This window comes from Carassius auratus, chromosome 20, assembly GCF_003368295.1.
Source record: "Carassius auratus strain Wakin chromosome 20, ASM336829v1, whole genome shotgun sequence".
Taxonomy (NCBI): Eukaryota; Metazoa; Chordata; class Actinopteri; order Cypriniformes; family Cyprinidae; genus Carassius; species Carassius auratus.
In genome coordinates this window covers 27,262,574-27,288,450 of record NC_039262.1, presented here as the reverse complement: position 1 = coordinate 27,288,450, position 25,877 = coordinate 27,262,574, and the positions used below count along the sequence as shown (strand labels likewise).

At 38.3% G+C, this 25,877-nt stretch overlaps 1 protein-coding gene across 2 annotated transcripts in view; it reads left to right on the top strand.

Annotated features, from left to right (window-relative positions):
* Positions 1-4,281: 4,281 nt before the first annotated feature.
* Positions 4,282-25,877, top strand: part of LOC113037691 (rho GTPase-activating protein 18-like) — a 28,570-nt gene continuing 6,974 nt past the window's right edge. Inside the window, exons 1-6 of one of the 2 annotated variants that reach the window (XM_026195003.1) lie at positions 4,282-4,493; positions 15,075-15,283; positions 18,755-18,990; positions 21,574-21,631; positions 23,874-24,025; positions 25,632-25,797. In XM_026195003.1, the coding sequence (XP_026050788.1) occupies positions 4,384-4,493; positions 15,075-15,283; positions 18,755-18,990; positions 21,574-21,631; positions 23,874-24,025; positions 25,632-25,797 (931 nt within the window). In that variant the 5' untranslated portion in view covers positions 4,282-4,383. The remainder of the gene's footprint in view (positions 4,494-15,074; positions 15,284-18,754; positions 18,991-21,573; positions 21,632-23,873; positions 24,026-25,631; positions 25,798-25,877) is intronic. The other variant, XM_026195004.1, reaches the window with a different exon arrangement.

Here is a 25,877-nt window from a genome sequence, read left to right as displayed (position 1 = left end):
ACACGCCACTACCAACACAGAATGGGTAAATCTGTGTTTTCTCAGCACAATATCATAGAAAGTATGAGGTTTGAGAAGTAGAAGGCGGGGCAACAGTTTTACATTTTAAAGTTAAAGTTCATGCAAACAGATAAGTTTCGGTTTTTCATCATTTTTATGCTAAAATATCTCAATAGAGCCGTCTACATAATATGCTGATTAGTCATGTTGAATTAAAGGTTTATGAATGTCCAATTAAGACTCCATTACAACCATAATTGTAACTCAAACAAGCAGTATAATCAATACGGTAGCTGTTGTCAACCCTGTAACTGATGTGTCAACCCTGTTACTTGTATAATATTCTAATATAACTTAAAAAATGTAAATAAAAATGTAATCAATTAATTGTAAATGTTTAGTAAGAGAGGCTAATAATCCACTCAAAATTGAATTGAGGTGTTTAATTTTTGTTTCCATACATTTTTCTTAAAACAGAAGATGCTGGGAGAGTGTAATTTGGAAATGAACGTATTCATCCCCTTAAAAAAATAAAACTTTCAATATTCTCAATTCACAAACACTCTTAATGTAACAAGGGGGAGTATATCTTCCACAGTATATCAGATTTGTTCTATACATGTATTTAAAACCTTTTCAAAAAGTAATTAATATGTTGGTAACAGGGTTGACCAAAAACACACATTTAAATTAGTTAAATGAAAAAAATGAAAAAAATAAGATAGCCTGAGATGGCACGGCACATTTTGCTGAGAGGTAAGGATCTACTTAATCCAAAAAGGGGCTTAAAGATTTTCAAAACAGAAATTTGAAAATCAAACATTAAAAGTGGGAAATGGCACGTTTTCGTATAATGACCCAGCTACGAACAGATATGTGTCTCACCTGAATCCAGCAGTTAGAGCGGAGTGTGAGTTTTGTGGTGATGAAGAGACTGTGGAACATCTGTTTTTAAATTGTAAACGATTGGATGAGCTTTTTAAAGTTTTGACGGAATGGTTTAGAGGTTTTGGTGAAACCTTTTCAGAATGTGTTTTTGTAGGGGGCGTAAAATATAGAATGTCAAAAAAGATCATCTTTGGTCTCTTAAACTATGTTTTAGGCACAGCAAAACTGTCCATTTGGAAGACTAGGAAAAATAATCGACTTGGTATTGGTGGTTTGGACCCAGTAATAATGTTGAAGGGTTTAATTGCAAATAGATTGAAAATTGAATTTTCTTACTATGTTTTGGTGGGATATTTAATAACTTTCAGAGAAAATTGGTGTGTAAAGGAAATTTTATGTTGTATTTATGAAGAACAGCTTGTTCTTAATTTTTTTTTAAAAAGAAACTGTTGTAAGCATGGTTTGGTTTTAACATTTGACTAAAAATGAAGGCAAGATGTCATGAATGAGGATTTATTGTGATAGTAATGATATATTGAAGGAAAATTGTAATTAATAAAGTTGTGTTAAACCTCTCCCCTCACCTCTCCTCTCCTCCTCTTCTCTTCTCTTCTCTTCTCTTCTCTTCTCTTCTCTTCTCTTCTCTTCTCTCCTCTTCTCTCCTCTCCTCTCCTCTCCTCTCCTCTCCTCTCCTCTTCTCTTCTCTTCTCCCCTCCTCCTCTCAAGAGATGTTCCTACAGTGGCCCAAAGAGGAATGTGTATATTTGAGCCATGTTTAAAACCAGTGTAATTAGACGAAGTGTGTCTGTGTGAGTCCAGTGCAGCAGGATCTTTACTCTGCTCTTTGTCTGAAGTCTGAGTGTGTTTGAATCTGCTGCTAATGTTTAATGGATGCATGAAGTGTGAAGTTTGACGTTCATAGAGAATGCATTAACTAGCAACATTATCCAGTTACTAACCACCCCTTAGGAAAGTCGTATATATATACATTTTTAATTAATAGTGCATTTGCCAGAAATGAGTTGTGTAGTTGAGTGCTAAACTGAACATGACAACATAATGTCCCTCCTATTGAAGAAATAGAGTGTTCCATAGAATTGTGACACACAGGAAGTGAAATGGTTTGGAGTGATGCTGCATTCATAAAAGCCTTCAACTGTTTACTCCTATTAGTTCATAGTTACTCATCTTAACAGATACACAGTCATTTACTTCATTACAACTTTTAAAAATGCTTAAGTAAATAATCATTAAGTCTAAGAAATGCTGTAGATGTGTTGTTCATTGTTCATCCTAACTGATGAAACTTCTTTGTACTGTGTAGAGTAACACATTTATTTAAGGGATTTAGTTGAAAATAGTACAATTCAAAGAAATGTAGGGTTAGAGTGATTGGTAAATATATTTTTATTAATGTAATTATATTTGTCAAAAATTGTGTTAAAAAAAACTTGGTAAATGTATTTTTTGTAGAGTTTCCAGCTTTATTTTGTACCCTGTTTTTGGGAAATCCCTATAGACCTCAGTCAGGGTAACGCTGTTTTTAATTTTTGACAGGAATGAAAATGAGGCTGTGAGGGACTGAAGTACTGTACCTTCAGTTGATTGTACTATTGTTTAATGAAATACTGATGAAACTGCTGCCTGACTCTTTAAAAAAATTGTTTTGAATTGAACATCTTTCAGAATCTAGCATCCTTAATGTTCCTGGATCAACACCCCAATCAACCAATCAGAACTGAGGGATAAACTTACAAAAAATGTCTGTTTTATGCTTACAACAAGGTTAAGGTCGTTCTGCACCCTCTGAATTTTGGGATAAATTCTGGGTAGGGTTAGGTTTAGGGGTAGGTAAAGGGTTAGGTCTATGTTTTTGGGCACTTGGTAAAAACCTCCTTATGTAGTGCCTTGTTTTCTTCCACATTAAATACAATATGTCCCTAACCTGGCTAAAGGAGGGATGCTTGTAATGCTGTTGTAAGTTGTGTGACGCTGCATCTCACACAGTTTCTCAAGAGCTGAGGTTTCCAAGCAGATAATGTTGATGTATCTCCTTCCTCATGTCTGCACTCATCTGCTTCACAATATGTGCTGATATTAAGAATGATAAAGAATCGTAAAGACTTATGATGGAGAAGTAGGTGAAGCTGGCTGTAAGCTCATGATGTGTTTGTTCTTTGTGTGAAGTCACATGGTCAAACAAAGAGAGGCTGAGTGAGTCTGAACACTAGAGGGCAGTATCACAGCTGCAGAGCAGATCTGTCTTTCCTTCTGTTCAGATCTGCTGCCATAACTGATAGATAGATAGATAGATAGATAGATAGATAGATAGATAGATAGATAGATAGATAGATAGATAGATAGATAGATAGATAGATAGATAGATGTGATTTTAGACAAAAAGTGAAAGACACTCAGGATTTCACATTGCAACACCCTTCAAACCAGCCTAGCACCACAGCTTCAGTGCTCTTTAACTGCTCTTTCAACTGATGCTTAAATATTTGCATCAGTATGACTGTCTTCATAACTGCTCTTTAAAACCATTTATTTATGTTTCAAAAATAGCTATTAACTTTGAAACACACAACACGACGAAGCCATTATGAGACAATACGTCCATATTTGTGTTTTTGTCCTGAATGTGTCTGATAACAGGACACGGACATACAGCTATCTATCGAAACACACGTGCACTTTTCCTTCAGTGTGTGCTGTGGAGAACAGCTGTCAGGCGCTAGAGACAGATGCTGAACTAATATCTGTGATGGAGCAGGCCTGTTCTGAAGAGTGCTGAGGAATTAAAGTAAATAAATAATGGTTTCCAGTCAGGGTACCTCGGCTGAACCTCATATTTCCTTCCCTTCACTCTCAGCTCGACCTCACTTTTTCAGAGAAGAGGATGTCATTTAATCTGAACCGTAGGCACACTGTTGACACACAAGAGGCAGATGGAGCGAACCTCATGCCTGCTACACAATGCTGACATCTTAAAGTTTCAGCTTTAGGTTTTCAGTGTTTGGTATGCATGCATGTTAATGAACCAAATCTTCTGATACATTTCAAAACGTTAAGTATTTTTTTTTTTTTAAGGAAGCACGACCGGTTAAAGTTTACTTGAAAAAAATGTATAAGTCTCCGTCCCGCGTCATTCTCTGATATAAATTCTGTTTCGCTAAAGACATATCTAATGTATGTTGATTACGTTACTTATGTTGCCTAGTAACCTTTCCGGAGCGTCGGGTTGCGTAATGTTATTAATAGTCATGACTAACAGCGTCTGCATTTCAGCCAATTAGCAAGGCTTGTTGGGTAAGCGTGACATAACGTCCTTAATATTCATAAGCCGACTCTTCCCGCGCTAGGATTGGTCATCATGACGCCGCGGGGGCGGAGATGTATCGCTCTGGTTATTCGTGTTGTTAGGAGAGTCGAGCGGTAGTTCGTCCGAAGTTACACCGAGACTTATAATGTCACAATAATGCTGCGCTAAAGATGAGTCGACAGCAGGACGAGCAGGGCGTCGTGTTAACCGCGTACACCAGCAACAGCGAAGCCTTATCGACTGTCGGCTGCAGAGAGCCGACGGAGTTCCCCGGAGCGAGGTGAGGATCGCATCAGCGCGTTTCTTTATTACTAGTGTGCACTATTTATTATGGCAACTGAATCCTAGGGCTGTGTTCGAAACCTCTTAAGCTCCCTCACTAGACTGCTTGGCAGTGTTCTTCTCACAGTCTTTCATCATGGCCAGATCTTGTCCTTCTGGAAATGCTGTTTATCAGTTTGTGAAGATGATAACCGAATAATGTAGTTTTTTGGCTGTTTTAGATGTAGTGATGGATTAGTTGGATTAGGCTTAATATGTGGTTGGCCAGATGTAGTTACTAGTTCGTCTTTTGATGATCTTGTAGTATATTCGTTTGTTTTAGGTAGCGACAGACCGATATATCGGCTAGTACTTGGCTTTATTGAGATCATTCCTGCTGCATTTAAACCTAACCCTTCAGAAGACCTTTAACATCACTAAACCACCAGATTTGTGTACAGCAGAACATGGGTTTGTCAGCGGCTGATGATGCCGATATGATACAGTACAACTGAATTATGATAATGTGATGTACAATACCAGTCAAAAGTTTCTGAACAGTCAACGTTTTTCTAAAGAAGTCTCTTCTGCTCACTAAGACTGCATTTATTTGATCCAAAGTACAGAAAAAAAAACAATAATATTGTGAAATATTTTTACTGTTTAAAATTGCTGTTTTCTATTTGTATATATTTTAAAATGTAATTTATTTAGTAATTTCAAAGCTGAATTTTTAGTATCATTACTCCAGTCTTCAGTGTCACATGATCTTCAGAAATCCTTATAATATGATGATTTACTGCTCGAGAAACATTTATTATTATGACAGACAGCAGAAAAAATATGTTTTACAGCCTGATACAAAAAGTGGTTTTGGTCTACATAGGTAAATCTGCACTTCATGACAACTGTGAGGGGGTGAATTTGTTTTATTTTTTATTATAAAGTTTTAATTATATTTAGCCTTAAAGTTATGTATAATTAAGGGTGTGGCTACTTGAGTGACAGGTGGATTGCTGCTCTGCTCCAGAGTGTGTAGCGGCTTTAAAATTGGCTTTACAGATTTTTATTTGTCCAGAAAAAAAAATAATATAGGTGGAATGCTGGAAATCTGGAAATTAGATGTTTTCAAAAAATGATTTCAAACTTGATTGTTATTGTACTATGCCTTTGAACTGTCTGCAAAAAGTAAAATGTCACGCAAGAGCAAAAGGCAATGGATACCATTTTGCAACCAATTTATTTGCAGTGTTCACAAACATTAAAGGATTCAAGACTTATTATTGTTTTTGCATGAACTGAATGAAAATAGCCTAACCTATAAGAACGACTTGTAGATTGATGTGAACGCCAGCAGGAATAATGCTGAGAATGATTGTGAATTAAACATCTGCGATGGCGTTCATTACCATGGATTTTATCGAATTAAAAGAAAAGGCAGAAAAAGGATTTCTTTGTTAACTGTCAATGATCATAATATGCTGTCACGTCATTTGAGTCCACACACGTGCAGAAGTGTGCGGCTCCAGACTCACAGCTGGCACTGAGTGATTCATCTGCATTATTAAAAAACAACCTTTAAAGATTATTTATGATTAATTATTGTTGCCAATCTATCTAGTTGTTGCTTGTTTACAGTGCTTTGTTATGGAGCTGTTGGTTAGATTGCGATCTCTCTAATTTGTTTGTCTAATAAAGTGCTGACAGATGTATGAAAGTACACAAGTCACATTGTAATTTAAACGCAGCAGACTGTAATGGACAGTAAAGCAGAGGCAGAATACCGTTTAAGTCCAGACTTGCTCAGACGAAGGGCTAAACAGATGCAGAGCACCGTAACGTAATTTGAGCGTTCCCAAATAAAGTCAAAGAGCAGTAACTGATGTTCTGCCTTGGTTGTATGTGTATGTGATGGATAAGTGATTATTTTTTATTTAGTTAATTTAGAATAATTTTTTTGTTCATTAAATATACATTTTTGTTTTTTAAAGTAATGACCAATCGGTCAGTGGGAGACAGTGAGCCTATGTTTGATCAATTTAGACTTCTCAAATCATCACGACTTGCCTAAAATAAAATCTACAGATAGAGGCATGTTTGCACATTAAATCTAGATAAATGTGCGCTGTATCCAATAGTTTGTGTGGAAAGTGCAAGCCAAAGCACGTTTTGCAGGTCATGGAGGTGCCAGCGCAATCACTTGCAGTTTTTTCAGTGGATACACAGTAATTTTTACACAAAGGTAAGAGTAATACATAATTCATAAATCAGATTTTATTTGTGTGCACTCACAATATCAACAAAACGTTGTGCTTTTATGAAATAAAGAAAAGAATCATAGACAGCATGTTGCTCGTGAAGCGGGAGGCTGGCTGTTGTTCGTGTCCTCAGATGGAGCGCAGCAGTCTTCCTCGTACCGCAGCTGTGAGCAGAAGTCCCTCGTGGATTCTGTCGGCCGGAGCTCAGCGGCTCACGCTGCCTGAGGACAAGCTCTCTGAGTGTGTGTGTGTGTGTGTGTGTGTGTGTGTGGATCTGCTCTGCCAACTGGCCTGCTTGCTCAAGCATCTGTGTTTTGCCGGTTGTTTGCAGTCAGAACGGTTGTTTAGATTCAGCATGGAAGAAGCATGTTTAAACGAGACACTTCTATATTTAGATCATACACTGGACCTTTTGGGTGAATCCCACAAAACAATTGTTTATAGCTATGTCTCCATCACCCTGTTTTTATGCACATTAAAAACATGGCATCAGTAATGAGTGATGGAAACACCAAAAAAAAAAAAAAATAAAACAATAATAAGAACAAAAGGGGAATTGTGATTTCGTAGGGCCTTAGAACAAAATACTCTTTCATGGCTGCAATACGCTGTGTTTTCAGCCAACTTGGCAACACAGGGTGTCAAAATACTATTGGTTAAACTGGCAGTGGGCGGAGTAAAACAGACCAAAACAAAAACAGCCGTTCTGACACAAAACACACATTTCTAAGCAGAATAGCTGACTGTAGCATTAAGAAATCCACTGTATCATGTTTCTTAAATGTCTGCAAACATAGTGTTTTTATTTGCTTTAACACAGTCAAACAAATTACATACAGCACCTGCAACTGAAAACTATGTGGTGCCTTATGATTGTGCAATGCAAAAAACCTGGACAGAATCGCAGAATCCAGGTATAAATTTACTGTATAACATGGCATATCACGACAGAATTTAAAAATGTAGAATATTTTAATCAAAAGTAGGTCTTTACACTCAAATCAAATCCCAAAATGGACTAGCATGTGAATATTAAGCCACAAAAATAATATTTAAATATGACTTCACGTTCTCTGCACTTCTGTACTTTATTGTTCAAGGAATAAACACACATTTATTCCATGTTTTAAATTTCATAGTAAATCTCCTTTGTTTCTGAAAAAAAGTGTTAGTTTTCAATAATTAAAAAAATAAATGAAATTAATGTTTTATGCCATCATTTAATAACAAGGAAAAGTTTTAATACACAATGCAGAAGTAGAAGTAGAAGTAATTTTTATGCATTTAGATATGCTAAAATACACAATCTGGTAACAATAAAACATATGCTGAGATAGAGTACTAAACATGTAATTTTTGTTAATCCTTTAATACATTGATGTGAAATTGTATACGTTTTATGATTTGAATTACTTAGCCATGCTTTTTGATTGATAAAATTAATTTTAAGCATTGAAAATGAGTCGATAAAAATGAAAACAAAGAAAACAAAAACATGGAATCCAGAAAAATGAAAACAGAGAGAAGAAAAAAAAAACTTATTTGATAGGGCCCTAACTATGTGAGTGGAGCTGTGTTGTGTCCATCCTGTGTGGCCGAGCAGTTGCATAATGAATATTTGATTCAGTGTGCGCTGCATGCTTTGTGCTCTTTGTGAGCGATGATGATGTCTCTGATGGGCGCTGGACATACAGCAGGGTCAGAACCCAATCAAAACCTGACTGTGAAGACATCTCGTGTACACAAGCGTATAACTGGACAAAATCAACAAGCGCTATCAGAGCCTGGCCTTTATCTCTTTTCCATTGACACAGCACACAGCTCCTGTGCACCTCCATGTCTGTTTTGGAAAGTTGACCTGAACGTAATAAAAGCTGAGATTATGTGTGATATGTGGACGCTCGTATGAAGTGTTTCATGTAAATTAGAATATATCATAAAAGTGCTGCATGTGGATATCAATTCAGTCATTGAGAATCAGCTTCAAATTCTTCCTGCAGGAAACAACGGTAGGCAGGAAGTAGTTTCCACTCACGCCACTGAGCGTGCTGAGACCTGTAAACTCTCAGAAAGATATGAGTCTAACACTGAGCTCGTCAACCCAACCGGGTTTGGGCATTTGACCAGAAGATGTGATTAACTAAGCTGAGCATCAAATAAAAGTTCACAGTCAGTATCAGCATGAGACCGCTGTGCTCCTCAGCTCAGATCACGCTCTGACCCAAGCCAAGCCCAACTCCTGTTCCATAGCCAAAAACAGACTTGCTTCCTGTAGAGGAGTGTGAACTCTAAAATCATCTGCGTCTCCGAGAGACCAGCTGCTGAGTCAACCAGTGCTAAACTGCCATTAAACGCTAAAAGATGCTGGGTTAAATACAACCTAGCGCTGGGGGAAATATGGACAAACCCAGCAATTGGTGCTGCGTTGTAGAGCCCGACCGATATGTCTGGCTGCCGATACCGATATCAGAAAAAAAGAAAGAGAAAGGCAGTTCACTAATATCCCAGTTCGGATCATATAAGGGTTAGTGATTGAGAAAATGTTAATTTTGGAGTGGAGTATCCCTTTAACACAAAATTACATAACAGATGGGAAATTAAAAATGTACCACCAATGTAGTACCAGTTTCATTGCTTTGAATACCATGGTAAAACAGTAATAGTGCATTTTTCACCCACATAATGCATTCAACGATATAAATTCCCTTATAATTTGGGGGAAAAATAAGATACAAATAAGAACATAAAATGAAAATCACTGGGGGAATTCCTGCAATGTCAGATCAAAAGAGCGTCTCATGGAAAAAGGGAGCAAAGATCAATTACAACTTCCTTAAGCAATACAGGTTTAAAGTGAGAATAAATTCCATCCTGTATTCTTCTGTCATATTGTGATGAATGTTCAGTTTGCATTATGCACATTGAATGTGATTCAAAAGCTCACTTTTAGTCAGATTTCATCAGTTGAACGTGAATGCACACGTCCTCTCTGTCTGAAACACTACATGGCCTCTCACCGTCTCCACGCAACCACATTCCACAGGTATGCTTTTGGTTGTCATAGCAACAGCCCATACTCCCACATTGCTTTGCCCCTCGACTCGACTCCATGAGTCTAACTGCAGAGCTTCAGTCCGAGCCTGCTGTAGAACACACTTTGTGTTAGTGTTCGGTCTGATGCTCTGCCTCTTTTGTTTGTGTATGTAGAATGAGAAATACGGGGGCGCTTGACCCTTTCTTTATCTGTGGCCGAGGGCACGGGTTTCACTTCTGTTGTAATTTACATTTACATTTACATTCAGTCATTTTGGAGAGACTTTTATGCAAAGCAACTTACAATGGTGAATACATAACGCGATTATAGAAGCAAACAGACACAGGAAGTGCGTGATCTACCAAGTTTCAGGCATTGTTCAAATAAGTACAAGCTAGGGTAAGGGAAGAAATAAATAAAAAGACAAAAGTTCTTTTTTCTTTCTCTTTAATTTAGGATGAAGTCAAGTAGCATCGAAAGAGATGTTTTCAGCTGTCGTTTGAAAATTGTCAGGGATTCAGCATTCCGGATAGGGGTGGGAAGATCACTCCACCAGCCAGGAATGGTGAAGGAGAATGTTCTGGAAAGTGATTTTGAGGCTCTCTGTGATGGTACCACGAGACGTCGCTCACTAGCACATCTCAGACTTCTGGAGGTGAAGTAGATTCGTTATAGTGAGTGGAAGTAGGTGGCTGCTGAGTCTATGGCTGTTCTATGCAAGCATCAGTGTCTTGAACTTGATGCAAGCAGCAACCGGTAGCAAGGAGATAAAGAGAGGTGTAACATGGGCTCTTTTGGGCTCTGTGAAAACCAGTTGTGCTGCTTTATCTGAATCATTTGTAGAGGTTTGATTGTGCTTGAAGGAAGTCCAGCCAGAAGAGCAGGGCAGTAGTTTAGCCTAGAAATGACAAATGCCTGGACAGGAAGTTTTGCCGCATGCTCCATTAGAAAGGGCCTGATCTTTCTGATTTTGTGCAATGCAAACCTGCCAGATCGAGCAGTCTGTGCAATGTGGTCTTTGAAGGTCAGCTGGTCATCAAAGATTACACAGAGATTTCTGACCAAAATTGATGGGGTATTTGTAGAAGAGCCTAGCTGGATGGAAAAATCATGCTGTACAGTTGGAGTGCCAGGGAAGACAAGAAGCTGAGTCTTTGCCAGTTTGAGCTGTAAGTGATATTCTTTCATCCATGCCGAGATGTCCACCAGGCAGCCTGAGATCTGTGCAGCTACCGCTGGATCATCTGGTTGAAATGAGAGATAGAGCTGTGTTTCATCAGCATAGCAATGGTAGGAGAAGTCATGTGACTGTATGATGAGTCTCAGTGATGTAGTGTATATGGAGAAGATGAGGGGTCCAAGAACTGATCCCTGAGGAACCCCAGTGACCAGCTGATGTGCTTTGGATACCTCCCCTCCCCAAGCCACACTGAAAGACCTGGTTTTCACTCACTCCAAGAGTGCTCCACCACCACTCCATCACGAGTACAATTCACGCCAATGGTCCGTAATATATCTGCATATTTAGCAAGAATTCACGTTAAGCGTATTTATCTAGCTTGATACAGATAGATCACTCATGTCATAAGGTTATGATGATGGCAATAGCTGAACGGGAATTAATAGGCTAGTTCTCAAGGAATTTATCTGTTCCTTCTACTGAATATTTTCAGGTGAAAGTATGATTTAAACGGGTACAACACATTCACATTCAATCACTTTCGCAATAATAATGCATTCAAACAAATGTAGTCTTACAGTGCTACTTCATCTGTATCTGATTTTGTTTGCAGACAATAGCTTATGCCACTTTAAAACTCTCCTGTTATTTTATTTATTAAATTTTTTTTATTTTTAATATGTTATGAACAGAACTTTTCAAACATATTGAAATACTTTATTCAGGAAGCGAAGGCAGAACAGTGTTTCTGATCAACGGAGCGAGGAGTGGAGTGATTATTAAATGCTCGGAGCTCGGCTCACTTACTCTGGTCTGTAGCTGTCTATAAGAGAAGTGCTTCATGTAGGTTTTAGGATCAATAATTAAAATAAATAATTAAATTGATCTTAATTAAGTGCAGTCACTTCAGTGAGCCTAAACCTGCTTCTCAACAATAATCAGTAATAATTCTCAACAATAATTCTCAACATAAATCATTATTATTATTTTTTTTTAATAATAATAATTTCTGTAAAAAATTTAAAATTCAGTTATTAAACCTGCACCTCAACAAGGTTTTTGGAAACATGCTCGCTTTCTGCACATTCATCTTTTAGTCCAAGTTATGATGCAGGAATGTTCACCTTTCCTGGATAAAGTCTGAAGCTATGGTTTGGAGCGGGGAGTTAGGAGGATGTGTGCACATACACACGTAAGAAGTGAGAGAGCACGAGTGTCACACACACACACACACACACACACACACACACACACACACACACACACACACACATGCACGGTCAAACAATGCCAGTTTGTTGACATCATGACTTTGAACAGATGTAAACAATGGCAGGATGTTTAAAAGTATAGGCGTGATACCAGCTACATTTAATTATTGTACTTAATCACAGAGAAGTAGAGTACGTACTTTAGACTGTTATTCCCCGCTCTGTAAAGTAAAGTGAGGGAGGAAACTAGTTGACGTTAGCTAGTTAATTAACCTGTTATCTGCCTTGGTAGCAAGCCACATATTATCTGTCTCAAATGACGGGTGGGTCTGTGTCTTGAACCATGGTTTGTGGTTTTGAAACCATGACTTTTCCAAACCGCGGTATACCTTCAAGACGGTTATCATCCCATGTCTAGTTGATGATAGGTGAGAGTGTAGGAGAGATGTGTTGGAGGAGGTGTGAAGGGATTGGGTCTAGAGGAGATGTTGTAGGACGGCTGGAGAGGAGAAGTCTTGATACTTCTGCCTCAGTGAGGGGACAGAAGGAGAAGACGGGAGGTTTAGCAGCCGGTGTGCTTGACTTGAGGTCCTGTGTGCGGGGCTGAGAATTGACTTCTGATTTTGTCTGTGAAGAATGTGGTGAAATCATCAGCTGTTATAGAAGAGCTGGAGGTGGACAGAGGAGAGAACTGAATGTTTTGAAGAGAGAGATTACGTGTGTCTGGAGCGCTGTTGATCTTGTTCTGGAAATATAAACGATTTGGCGGTATGGACTTCAGCCGAGAAAGATGAACGCAAAGACTGCTTCATACTTGATTTGATTTGCTGCCCTGAGTTTGGTCTGGTGCTCACAGAGATCAACGGATAACCAGAGGTTAGAAGGGAGAGGAGAGAGGACTTATATCTTCTAGACAAGAGGTTAAAGTAGAGCATAAAGTGTCAGTAACGTCCAGAGATGAGAAATGAGTGTGTGAGGGAGAGATGAGGATACTACAGAGGAAAGATGAGAGGGGGAAAGGGAGCGTAGGTTTGGGATAAAAGTAACTGGTGGTGGCACACAGGGAGTAACGTGTAGTTTAAGTAATGCGCTGTGTGCTGTCTGACCTTTAGCATGTCGAGTCCGCTGCGTTCCCCGCGGTTAATAGCTAAACCATCAACCAAGCATCCTCCACATTTATGACAGAGGAAGGGTTGTTGAAGAAACGCAAGGGGAAAGAGCAGTCCTCGTGTTTCATTTGAGATCATGTGTTTACGGTGACTGTTTCCACATTCAATATTAGCTACTTTTATTTGACTGGCTGCAGATGCAAATTCAACTCAACCAATGTGAAGAAGTCTGATTTGTTCAAGAGTAAATGTTTGACTTGTTCTGGCTGGATGGCGTCTTCTTCTATTTAAAGACTCAATGAAGTTATATTTGGTCTTTGTTATATGCTAGTGTTCTCCTAAAGAGCACATATTATGACTCTTTGTGCAGGATGTGATATAAGTCTCAGATGTCCCCTATAGGGCTGCAACTAACGATTACTTTGATGATCGATTAGTTTGCAGATTAATTGATTAAGCAGATTAAAGCCCTTATTTTCTTTATTTTATTTTTACTTGACAAAAACACACTATTCCACATTCTGCCCAATGTCCTTAAAACTACTGTGCCAACTGAATGCTATGAAAACATACAGTGCTTAAATTATTACACCCCCGTAAGACACAACACCAATATTTTAGGAATCAGTCAACAAAAATTAATTCTAAAAATGTTATTGTAATTTTTGGACAAATAACACACTGAAACAACTAAATAGTATTTATTCACATAATAACAAAAATAACAAATATGTACTTTTTGACTTATTGGGTATCTGAATACAAAACACACACACGTACACAAAAAAAGCTATTTGTACCTTTATTCATGTGAAAGTGAAAATAAATACTTTAAGTGGAGTAATGGTTTTGTCCACCACTGACCACTAATGCACAGAACAGCTTCGGTCCTAAAACGGCCGTGACCCAGAAACTGGAGCGTCATTGGCAGCACAGACCTGCTTGCGCACCATTTCCTCACTGAACTCAAATCTCAGATACACACTGCTTTGAATGCTCCTGTGTTCAGCCTGAGCTCTGAGCGTTTGTTCACTGGCTCATCCTGACAGGGAATAAAGCAGCCTGCCCCGTACAAACAGCCAAACAATCAGCCTGACAATGCCATCTTTATGTCCTCCGAGCACAAAGGCTTGTTTTCCACACTTCCGGACTCGATCCCTCTGCTGGGGTGAGCAGCAGGACTCTTCATACCTGCTGTGTGTCATGCATCCAGTCACAAGAACAGCTCAAAGCTCATGTGTTATATTCTGTGCTGTGGAGCATTTCTCCCTGAAGTCCACTTACAGTATAACACCAGTCTAGAGCAGTAACAGCACAGGAAGTGATGTCATGGAGGATGTACTCAGTGTTCAGATGAGTGAATATGTGTTTCTCCGGCCTTGTGTCAGCTCACATTTAGTCTGGTTTCTTCTTTATCATCATTTTAAATGCATACATGCATACAGAAATATGTAATTGTTAGATGCATCTCTAGTGCAAACTTTGCTTCACCGAAATTCAGAAATAGAGATAAAAAAAGAATGATCACAAATATGAAAAAAATTAATTGAGTTTGTCTCATAAGTAACATTGTAATAAAGATCTTTCAAAACATTTGCTATCTTGGTGTTCAGTGTTTAAAATAGTGCTGAATATCAGTCATGATCATTACAATCATCATTAAAATAGACTTCCTCCAGACTATAACCAGACGCTGATGATTCACTGGGTTTGGTGCAAATGGAGAAGTGCTGTGGGTTTGAGAGCGCAGTGATGACGGCTGGAGCATCTGTGATGTTGATTTGGTCTCTGTGTCTGTGTCCGTGCAGCCGCAGGACCGGTCAGCACAATGTCCAGCGGGGGAGAGCGGCCGCTGCGGCTCTGGGATGGGGCTCAGGGAAGGCACCGTACCAGCGCTGCAGCTCCCAGGACTCTCTGGACGAGCAGGCCATGGTGGACTACTTCACAGAGGTGGAGATCATCCAGCGCAGCGGAGACACAGAGACACAGGAGGACCTGCAGCTGAAGGTGGCTGATGGTAAGCTGCACCGCTTCACAGTGCCCCTGTTACGGGTAATGAAAGGTTTTGGGAATCCCCAACAACAGGTTGACATGCATGCAAGGTCAGAAAACACTTTCATTGTTTTGTAATCTGCATTTATTTTTACCTTACTTACTCAACGACACCCAAACGATTCAGTTAAAATATTAATTTTTCCAAACTCCTCGTTTCCTTCGATTCAGAGTTTTTCTGAACGCATTGTGATTCTTTCCTTGAGTCGATGCAGAGCTTAGTTTTGAACAGCAGATGGCGCAGCATGCTTTAGATACAGACGTACTCTCTTTGTTTCCAAATCCTTACACACTTGAACCTGAAATAATCATTCATAAAATTCGAAAGGTTGAAGTGAATTATAAGGGTGTTCACTGGGGGGTGCGTTTACTTTAATCTGGCGTCATAAAAGCATTCTGAGCCGAGGAGAAAGTACAGACTCAGCCGAACACACAAGCGCTCTTCAGCTCTTCTTCATGAGTGTTTGACAGTGTGGATAGAAACTAGAGTAGAGCGCCATCTGCTGTTACAATCTAAACTCAGAATCCATTCCAGAGAGAAACGCAGTGCATTCAGAAGATCTCAGAATCCATCCACAAATCAATTCTGCATCGATTTATCATCACAGCCCTAATGTTTGCTGCTTCAAAAGCACCACCTAGTGGCCAAGAATGAATTTACATTTTGATTCAGACCAATGTGGGGAAAAAACAAAGATGAAATGGCTAAACTTTATTTTGAGATGTAATAACACACGGTGCACTTTCAGATTTAAGACGTTACAGGATATTTTCATTCACTGTTACACACAGCATGAAAGATCATTTTCAAAAATCCATAATAGAGGCATTTTAACCACAATACAAGAGTCAACTACCATCAGACCTGACAGAGCATTAGTTATAATAACATTAATTATAAAACTACAAAAGAGTCACACTTCAGTTTGGGGGACCAGTTCTTCCATTGACTAACTATTAACTACAACTTGTGCCTCAGACAAATGAGCTGCTTATTAATAGTTAGTAAGGTAGTACTGGGTCGGATTGAGGGATTTAAAATATGATGCAGAATAAGGCATTGATCTGTGCTTTATTAATACTAATACACAGAATATTTGCTAGTAATATGCAAGCAACTAGTTCACAGTAAGAATCAGTCCCAAACTGAAATATAACCTAAGATAGTTATTGGCTGTGTTGAATTATGACAAACCATGTTATCATAAAGACTAATCACATGAAGACTATCACATTTAACTTTAAATGATGATTAATCTACACAAAACCCAGTTCAGCTGTAATAATAATGATAATAATAATAATTATAATAATAATGCAGCTGAAATATGTGATATTTTAGTATTATTGATATACTATTATAGTCTTTGTTAATATTTTGAATTGTAATATGTAGTAACAGATGTGCATAACAATTAATGAAATTAAATGTATAATAACCATAATATTCACTAAATTAGAAAAAAATATGAAAAAAAAATATTATGAACTTGATGAATGTCTGTACAGTTTTTATTAGTTTTTTTATTATTATTTAGTTATTTAGTTGAATAAATAATATTATTTGAAAGTAATTCATGAAATAAAGTTTCCTTTAACCCCCCCCCCCCCCCCCAATTTGTATGGTTTTAGTTTTAGTTATCAATAGTAAGCCTGTTTTAAATGACTTAAATCATCTGGATTCAGTCAGATTGACTATTAGACAGTTTTTGTGTCTCTTTATGTGGATTGAACCCTACAGACATATTTACATACTTTTTTTTTTTAAATCAAACGTGGTGAGTCTTTCGTACCATTATTTTCATTACATTACTATTATCAATCTTACATTTCTGTCACACTGCTGAATGAATGAATGAACGAATTAATGAAATGATTGACTCACTGACGTTTTATCCCTCACTTCTTGGTGTAAATGGAGAATTCATACTGCTTGACCTGGGTAGCCTTGTGAGGGGTATACTCTTTATACCACAATATTTCATTTGTTCTTGATTTCATATGCGTTGTGGTTCTAGTAGGAAACATAGTGTTAAATATATTCAACACATTTAGGTTTTGAAACGGAGCACTTTTGAAAGGCACTGCATGTGGTGCTATGTTTACATTCCTGCATGTGTAAGAACAATAGGCTGAACTTACAGGAAGAGCCTACAATATAAACCAAAGACAGAGATCAGTCGTGACATCAGCGGGAATTGTTTGCCCCTAAAGGAACAACAAACTGTGACTTCCTTAAAGGGATAGTTCACCCAAATAGCAAAATTATATAATTAATAAATCACCCTCATGTCGTTCCAAACCCGTGAGACCTCCGTTTATCTTCTGAACACAGTTTAAGATATTTTAGATTTAGTCCGAGAGCTCTCAGTCCCTCCATTGAAGCTGTGTGTATGGTCTACTGTCCATGTCCAGAAAGGTAAGAAAAACATCATCAAAGTAGTCCATGTGACATCAGAGGGTCAGTTAGAATATTTTGAAGCATCGAAAATACATTTTGGTCCAAAAATAGCAAAAACTATGACTTTATTCAGCATTGTCTTCTCTTCCGTGTCTGTGTGAGAGAGAGTTCAAAACAAAGCAGTTTGTGATATACGGTTCATGAACGAATCATTAGATGTAACCGGATCTTTTTGAACCAGTTCACCAAATCCGTACACACAGCTTCAATGGGACAATGAGGGACTGAGAGCTCTCGGACTAAATCTAAAATATCTTAAACTGAGTTCAGAAGATAAACGGAGGCCTTACATGTTTGGAACAACATAAGGGTGAGTTACTAATGACATAATTTTTCTATTTGGGTGAACTAACCCTTGAACTTCTGTGAGTGTCTAAATTGTGAAGTTATCAGAAAAGGAAGATATTTCTGTTTCCTGTCAGCTGGATTAATGGCTTTCTCCTAAAATAACACAATGGCACATACTGCATATGTCACTGCATCGCTTGTGTGATTAATAAGAGCTTTTAAATCATTCATGAGGAGAATACAATAAAGCCAATGTTGAATCCCAGATCTGTGTGTCACTGGGCTTATATTACATATGTGACAAAACCAGTCATAAGGAGCAATTTTCAGAATAAATAATATTTCCATTGATGTGTGGTTTATTAGAAGGACAATATTTGTGTGAGATACAACTGAGAAATACAAATTGAGAAAATCATCTTTAAAGTTGTTCAGATGAAGTTCTTTGTAATGCATATTACTAATCAAACATTAAGTTCAGTTTATGTTTTTATTCTGTTTAAGTTATATTTACAGTAGGACATTTACTAAATATCTTCATGGAACATGATCTTTACTTAATATCCTAATGATTTCTGGCATAAAATTAAAGTTGATAATTGTGACCCATGCAGTCACAAATATAGCTGTGCTACTGATGACTGCTTCTGTGCTGCAGGACACATATGTTTGTGTTGTGTTCTGCAGAGGGCGAGCAGGAGGAGGCGTGGCTGATGGAGGCGGGGCTTGCGACACTGTTCGACCAATCAGCTTCAGACGGCGAGGACAGCATCGTTCTGCTGTCGACTCTGACACGAACACAAGCTGCCGCTGTGGAGAGACGCGTGGAGACGCTCAAACAGACGCTACGCAAACGCAACAAACCGTACAGTGTCCCGGATGTTCGGGAGATCTTTAAACCATCACCTGCTTCACAGAGTAAAGTACGTGACTGACCTCAGCACAGCACACGATTTGATTTGTTTTTCCATCTGTTCTGAGCCACTTCCAAATGCGGTTTTAAATCAGAAACATATCTGCTATCTGGACATCTGACATTTAAACACACATATCTGATTCCCATCGGAATTCCATGCATCAGAGGAGAAAAATGTACCCAAAAGATAACTTTTCTTAATCTCACATCATGAGTCAGATGTTACCTGTTTGAGCTCACACAAAATCTCGGCTTCTTTTGTTGAGATGGAAACATTCAGGAGCACAGAAGCTGCCCTGTAGTTTTATAAATGAATGTTGCATTATATTTTTACATTTACATGTAGGCATTTAGCAGACACTTTTATCCAAAGCGACTTACTAATGAGAACAATAGAAGCAATACCTGAGGCCATCCTTAAAAATATTCTTGTTTGCTGTAACCCGACCGACCCTGTCAATTTAGGACCGACTCAATTAATTTTTTTTTTTGCTTTTAGTCCGACCGACTTGCCGGTTGTACATTTGCGTTAAGACCGACCAATTATTATTTATTTTTTTACTCCTCAAACAACTAATACAAAAGCAATAAAATAATATAAATTATATTTTAGTAAGTATTGTAAATATATACATTTCCTAAGCCTACATACAAATGAAGACTACGTTCTTTCTTTAAAAAAAACCCGTGACGTCATGTCACACTGTGGCCTGTGCGTTCGCTTCATCTCCTCTCATTCTCTGTCAGAGTCAACGGTTCGCTCTTGGTAATGATCCGGCTGCAGTAAACCAAATGTTCGTGGTCACTGTTCAAAGTCATACCGGTTCGGGCAGCATAATACATCTAAAACATTCATTAAAACAGCTCGACACCGCTTTAACTTGGCACGAGGTTCTGGAAAAACTGTTCCCAGATCTTTTCCCATCCCTTCTCCCCTCCAGTCTAAAACCGTGACCGTGTCGACTGTCACTTTATGTTCGAAAATCTATTGCACGAATCAACCAACACAAGTTTAGAAAACGAAAATAGCAAATTGAACGAAAATAGGAATTTGATTTTTTTTCTCTTGGACACATCCAGGTTTTTTTTTTTTTTTGGAGCACGCATCACACAGCAGTTGCAGCTTAATACACACCCATAACAGCAAATAATACTTCTGCACACTGTTTCTCTTTTTGCAACACAACTGTGAATTCTGCCGTTATTCAGACAGTCTCATGCATACAGATACAGATTTGGGCTAGAATCGCCTACGTATGCGATTTTTTTAGTTGTTGTTGAAATTGAATGGTAAACACAGCCATGCTGAAGCCTGCAGTAAATGTTTTGCATTATGGCAGTCCACTTTGTTTATTGTTTTTCGAAAATGTTGCACTCCTGTTTGTCATTGCGCATGTAACTTCACACCAATAAATCATCAGAGATATTGGTCTTTACCAATATATTCAATCTTTACATTCCTCCTGCGTGTTGTCCGTGGATTTACCTATATTTGGTGTTATTTGCCGTATAAAACTTTAGACATGCAAAATTGATTTTACACTCGATTCAATGAACATTCATTACTCAAACAGGATTTTTTTCACAAAAGTGACAACCCAAGAAAGCAAAGTAAACGGTCTCTCATTTGTAGGTTGCATTGATACTTAGTGATGGATGCAAGTAAAACAGTACCTCATTTTTTTCTTCTCACCTAAAATTATGCAATAAACGTTTTTGACAAAGATTTCAATTTGTTTGTGGTCTATATAGCCTGCATCAAAATGAGGTTTGCAATGATGCGCCCGAAGGCACGGGTTGAAGACCCAGTCAGTGACGTCACCATATGCTAATTTGTTTAAATTCATACCGATGTCATCAACATCACAAAAATTTACTTTTTTTTTACATTGAAACAAAAACAAAATATATAGACCGACCTACCGACCCTTTTTAAAAAAAATGCTTTAGTGTTACTGCAAACCAAGGTATATTTAAGGATGTCCTGAGGGTCAGTCATGTCACAGTTGAATCGGTTGGGGATTCATGTAAACACATATGAATCGTGTCTTAAGAGACAAAACTGGATCTTGTCAGAATATCAGAGTGCTGTGCATGAATCCTTGTAAACACGGTCTCTCTGACATAGTTTGACAGGCTGTTAACAGTGTCACCAATGCACCCTAGTTCCCTGTTAATAAACATTCAGCACAGTGTAATGAATAACCCAGAAAATGAAGAAGTGCAGGGTTATTTCCAGTTCGAAGGATGTGATAAATCACAAACATTAACGTCATGTATTGTGCCATATTGAGTGGTTTATTAAGGACAGCTGTAAGTAGTGATTTATGTTTCTGCTAGATACTGCCCTAAATAATCAATACTGTGAAGACTGAAAGTCAGAGACTGGTCAGAACGGAGCTCCGGGAACACGACCTGATGCTCATGTTCTCCAGCATCAGCATCATCTGACAGAGACTCACGTGATCAGTGTCATCGGTGTTAGATTAGTGACCCAGAACAGCACAATCTGAGAGATCTCCAGGAGTTAGTGAGGCCTCAGACATAACAGCGCATGCTAACAGTGTGTTTCTCTGGTTTTCCATCGCAGGATGAGGCTGGATCCACAGAAAGAAGTGGCAGCAGTAAACAGGAAGTGGAAGGACTGGGTATGTGTCGTGAGTTGAAGTGTAATGCAGCGGCTAATGTTTATTGGCATTCCTGAACATGTAGTGTTTAATGTGAAGAAAACACAGAAAACATGCTCTGATGTCCATTGCTTTCCATAGTTACAAACAAAAGAAAACAAACAAACAAAAAAACAACCTGTGCCATTATTTATAAAAAAAAAAAAAATCCCATACAAAGTATACTTTAAATTCATTAAGACTTACTGAAGACTTACTGAAATAAAAATTTTATTACATTTTTGGAGCATTTTCTTATTGCACAATGCACATTTGTTAATATTAAGTCTAAAATATGTTTTAATATCACTGTTAGTAAGGATTGTATGATCTCAGTATTTAAATGCAAATGCACCTGAAGTAAACTTGCAATAGTTGCACTTTTATGATCAAATATACTTCAGTAAATCTTAAGTTGGGCTGCAGCAGTACTTCTCTGCAACTGAAGTGCATTAGTACAAAATTAGTTTTTCCAATTTTTAGTATACTACAAGAACTACAATTGCAGCACATGCATATGTAAATGCATTTGTAGTATACTTACCACAAAAGAAATTATCTTAAAAACATTGTAGTATTTTTTTCATTAGGGTTTGTAACTGAAATGAAACATGTTGCTTTATATAAACTGTGTCATCTTCTGCTTCTGCTGATCTTGACATCCAGGGAAGGAGAATCATGTAACCTTATGTCTAATCATTACGTTATCATATACGCTGCTGGGTTATCTTGTTTCGTGTTTTATACTTTAGCCTGGGTTAGTAATCATTCATGGGTTGTCAGGGTTTTCATCTCACACTGTACTTTGTGAAACATTGGGTTAATGTTCTTATTCACCTATTTGTAAAGTCACTAACATCAGTTTCGACAAGTACAGCATCCACTGGGCTGATGTTTCAGATCTGCTGCTCTCAAATCACCAGAAGCATGCAAAAACAAAGACAAAAAAGAGAAGAGAAAAACATGATTAGAATTGGTTTCAAATAGTGCTGTCAATCGATTACAATAATTAACTAATTCATCTTTTTTTTTTTTGAAATTAATTGGGATTAATCCCACTTAACATTTAACAGTTTTAAATATACTTTATATATTATATATATATATATATACTGTATATTTTTAGTATTTGTTTAGTAGTATTTTTTCCTACTGTTTAACCATTGACTATATATAATGTTGCCTATACTAATATTACAGTATAATTGAGAGCCATCAAGTTAAAATATACAATACAGAAATAGTAGAAAAGAAGATAATATACAGAAATTGGATAAAGGTATCAAACACTAAATTCTAAATTAAATGTATATGAATCCTTAAAGTTACTGATTGATTTCCTCTTTTTTTTTTCTTTTGTTCGTTCATCAGAAATCATAGCAGGTGGTTATCCGTTTTTTTTCTGGCTGCTATTACTTTAAGAGCTGCCGCTGCTGAACTTGATGTGCATCAGGAAGTTAGATTCGCTCTTTCATATGAAATGATACAGACTACAGTATGTTGGCTGACAGGGAAGGAAAAGCTGTATGTTTTCTGCACTCGTTTGATGTGCTCATAAACATTTTCTGCATCTACAAGCAATTCTTGTCAAGAAAGAAGAGACGGCAGCAGCAGTTGTGAGTGGGGTGGACAACCCTAGCTCCGCCCCTGCGTTAAACATTATTAACAGGTTAAATTGGAAGCCTTTATCGTGTGTTAACATGCTAATTTTGACAACACACTTTTAATCATATTTTTATTCTTCATTTCATTGTAGGCGTTTCCCATTGCTGTGTGAGTTTTTCTCAGTTGCTGAAACTAAACAGAGCATGTGGAAATCTTTCCATCTGAAAATAGCGCACGAGACAGTCAGTTAATGATGGGTTGTGTGTTGCACTGTTGTGTTTGGCTCTGCTTTGCTCGCCTCATTCACAATTACAGGTGTGAGATGTTGCTGGAATCAGGGGTCACCTGTTAAAAGTGGCCCGAGTTAAAGACTCCGGGGTTTAGTACAGAGAGAAAGTCCTCCAGACAGGTTTGCAGTAGGAGGTGACTGTGGTTAAGCTATCACTGACTGTCAAGTAATGACTGTGATTGCTGGACTTTGACTAGCCTGATTTAGGTAACTGTTTAATCAGAGAAGGGTGATGCAAGATGGTGGTGTGCACCAACACAGCTGCTCCTGTTGTGCATGAATGTTTCCCTGAGCGTGAGATGTTGTTGTGTGTGTGTTTTATTGTTTGAGTAGGTAATGGGGCGGGGCCAGACGCTCCAGGGGGCGGAGCTGACGCAGAGACGGACATTAACCTGGAGGTGTCGTTCTCCGAGCAAGCACTTCTCTACAGAGAAGGGTTAAAGGTTACCCAGCCCCAGAGTGAAGCTGACGACAGGTTACCCGTGAGTCAGACATTCACTCATCAGGTTAACACTTGAGGATTAAGGAATGTCAATGTGTGTGTGGTTATGAGTCTCACAGAGACCTTTGAACTGACTCAATATGTTTAGAGAGCAAAAATGTCAAACCAAAGATTTAACACTGAAAGACGTGAATGTGGATCCTCAGTCAGATCAGTGTGTGTGTGTGTGTGTGTGTGTGTGTGTGTGTGTGTGTGTGCGCGAGTGTGTGTGTGTGCGTGTGTGTGCGTGTGTGTGTGCGTGTGTGTGTGCGTGTGCGTGTGCGTGCGCGTGTGTGTGTGTGTGCGTGTGTGTGCGTGTGTGTGTATGTTTGTGTGCTCTTACTGAGTTAACCTGACCTCTGCTGGACAGTATGTGGCACTGCATCCTGTCCTGGTTTCCTGTGTTCTGTGCATACTTTCCCTTTTCAACTTTTCAACATCTGTCACACTTTCGTTGGGGAGCAATTCTCACTATTAACCATTAGCGCTGTGCAATTAATCGCATGTGATTGTCATATGCATCTTGTCAGTAAAACCAGTTCTGTGATTAATAGTAAATCTCCATCATGTGCTTTCAGCATTTACTACACAGAGCCGGAGATCACTGATAAGCTACACAATATTGTGAAATGTTTATGATTATGAACACAGTTTTGCATAGCTTGTCAGTGAACTACTACTAATCACAGAACAGGCTTTATTGACGAGAAGCGTATGACAATCACATGCAGTTAATTGCACAGCCCTAAACTATTAACTAGGCTCTTGCCTCAGTAAACTCATAATTTGCTGCTTATTAATAGTTAGGAAGGCAGTTGTTAAGTTTATGTATTGGGTCGGAGTAAATGATCTGCAGACGTTAAAATGTGCTTTATAAGTAATATGCATGAAATATGCATGCTAGTGACTAGTGAGAATTTGTCTCTAAACTAACGTTACCCAGAAATCACTATTACTGTTATATACCATTACACTTAGTTCTGCAGTCTGAACACACACACCAGTATTATGCTGAGTTTGTGCATCATCCAGACATGAATGGTTCCTAAAATCATGTGTCTTGTTAAAAGGATCACCGGACGCCCATTTAAGTAGATATCAAGTAGAGGTCTTAATGAAAAGTCTATAACATACTTTAGTTCATATTTCTCAGTGGTAGTGTAAAACCATACCCGTTTCGGTGCATGTCCCTTTATATGCTAAATTTGGCCCGCCAAAACTACATCAGTCTGCCAAGAATCGGAGAACTGCCTGATCTGAGAAAGTGATTGTTATTATTAGGGATTTGAAAGAAAAGCACTAGGTTTTAGGATTTGAATCATTATAGGGGGTTGTGTACACTCTGCCAACACAAATCTTCGTTCAGACAACTTGTAAAAGTGGATTTTGCATCCCATGACCCCTTTGATCAGTTGCTCCATTTTTTGGTGGATCATGATAAGCAGCTAAAAATTCTGACATTAAAGGAAGACCAGAACATCATAGCAGTGCTCTGAATACCTCCACAAACACACAGCTAAAACACAATAAACAATACAGCCAGCATATAGCATTGTATAAATGCATCCATCCATTCAGTTTTTCTCATTCTGTTTCTCCTCTTTCAGGATTTTCGAGTGTCTCAGGATAAGACGGGACAGACAAGAGTAGGCGATCTGTCCTCTGAGGACATGAAGAAGGTTCGCAGGCTTGTTCTGATCGAGATGAGCGCTCTGTTCGACACGTGTGGCATCGAGGTGAAGGCTCATAAAGCTCTCAAGGTCAAAGTGAGAGGTCAGTGCCTCTGAGATGTGTTCAGAATCAGCTGGATCCGGACATGCTCTCAGACCTTTGAGGTCACTGCATGTTTTTCT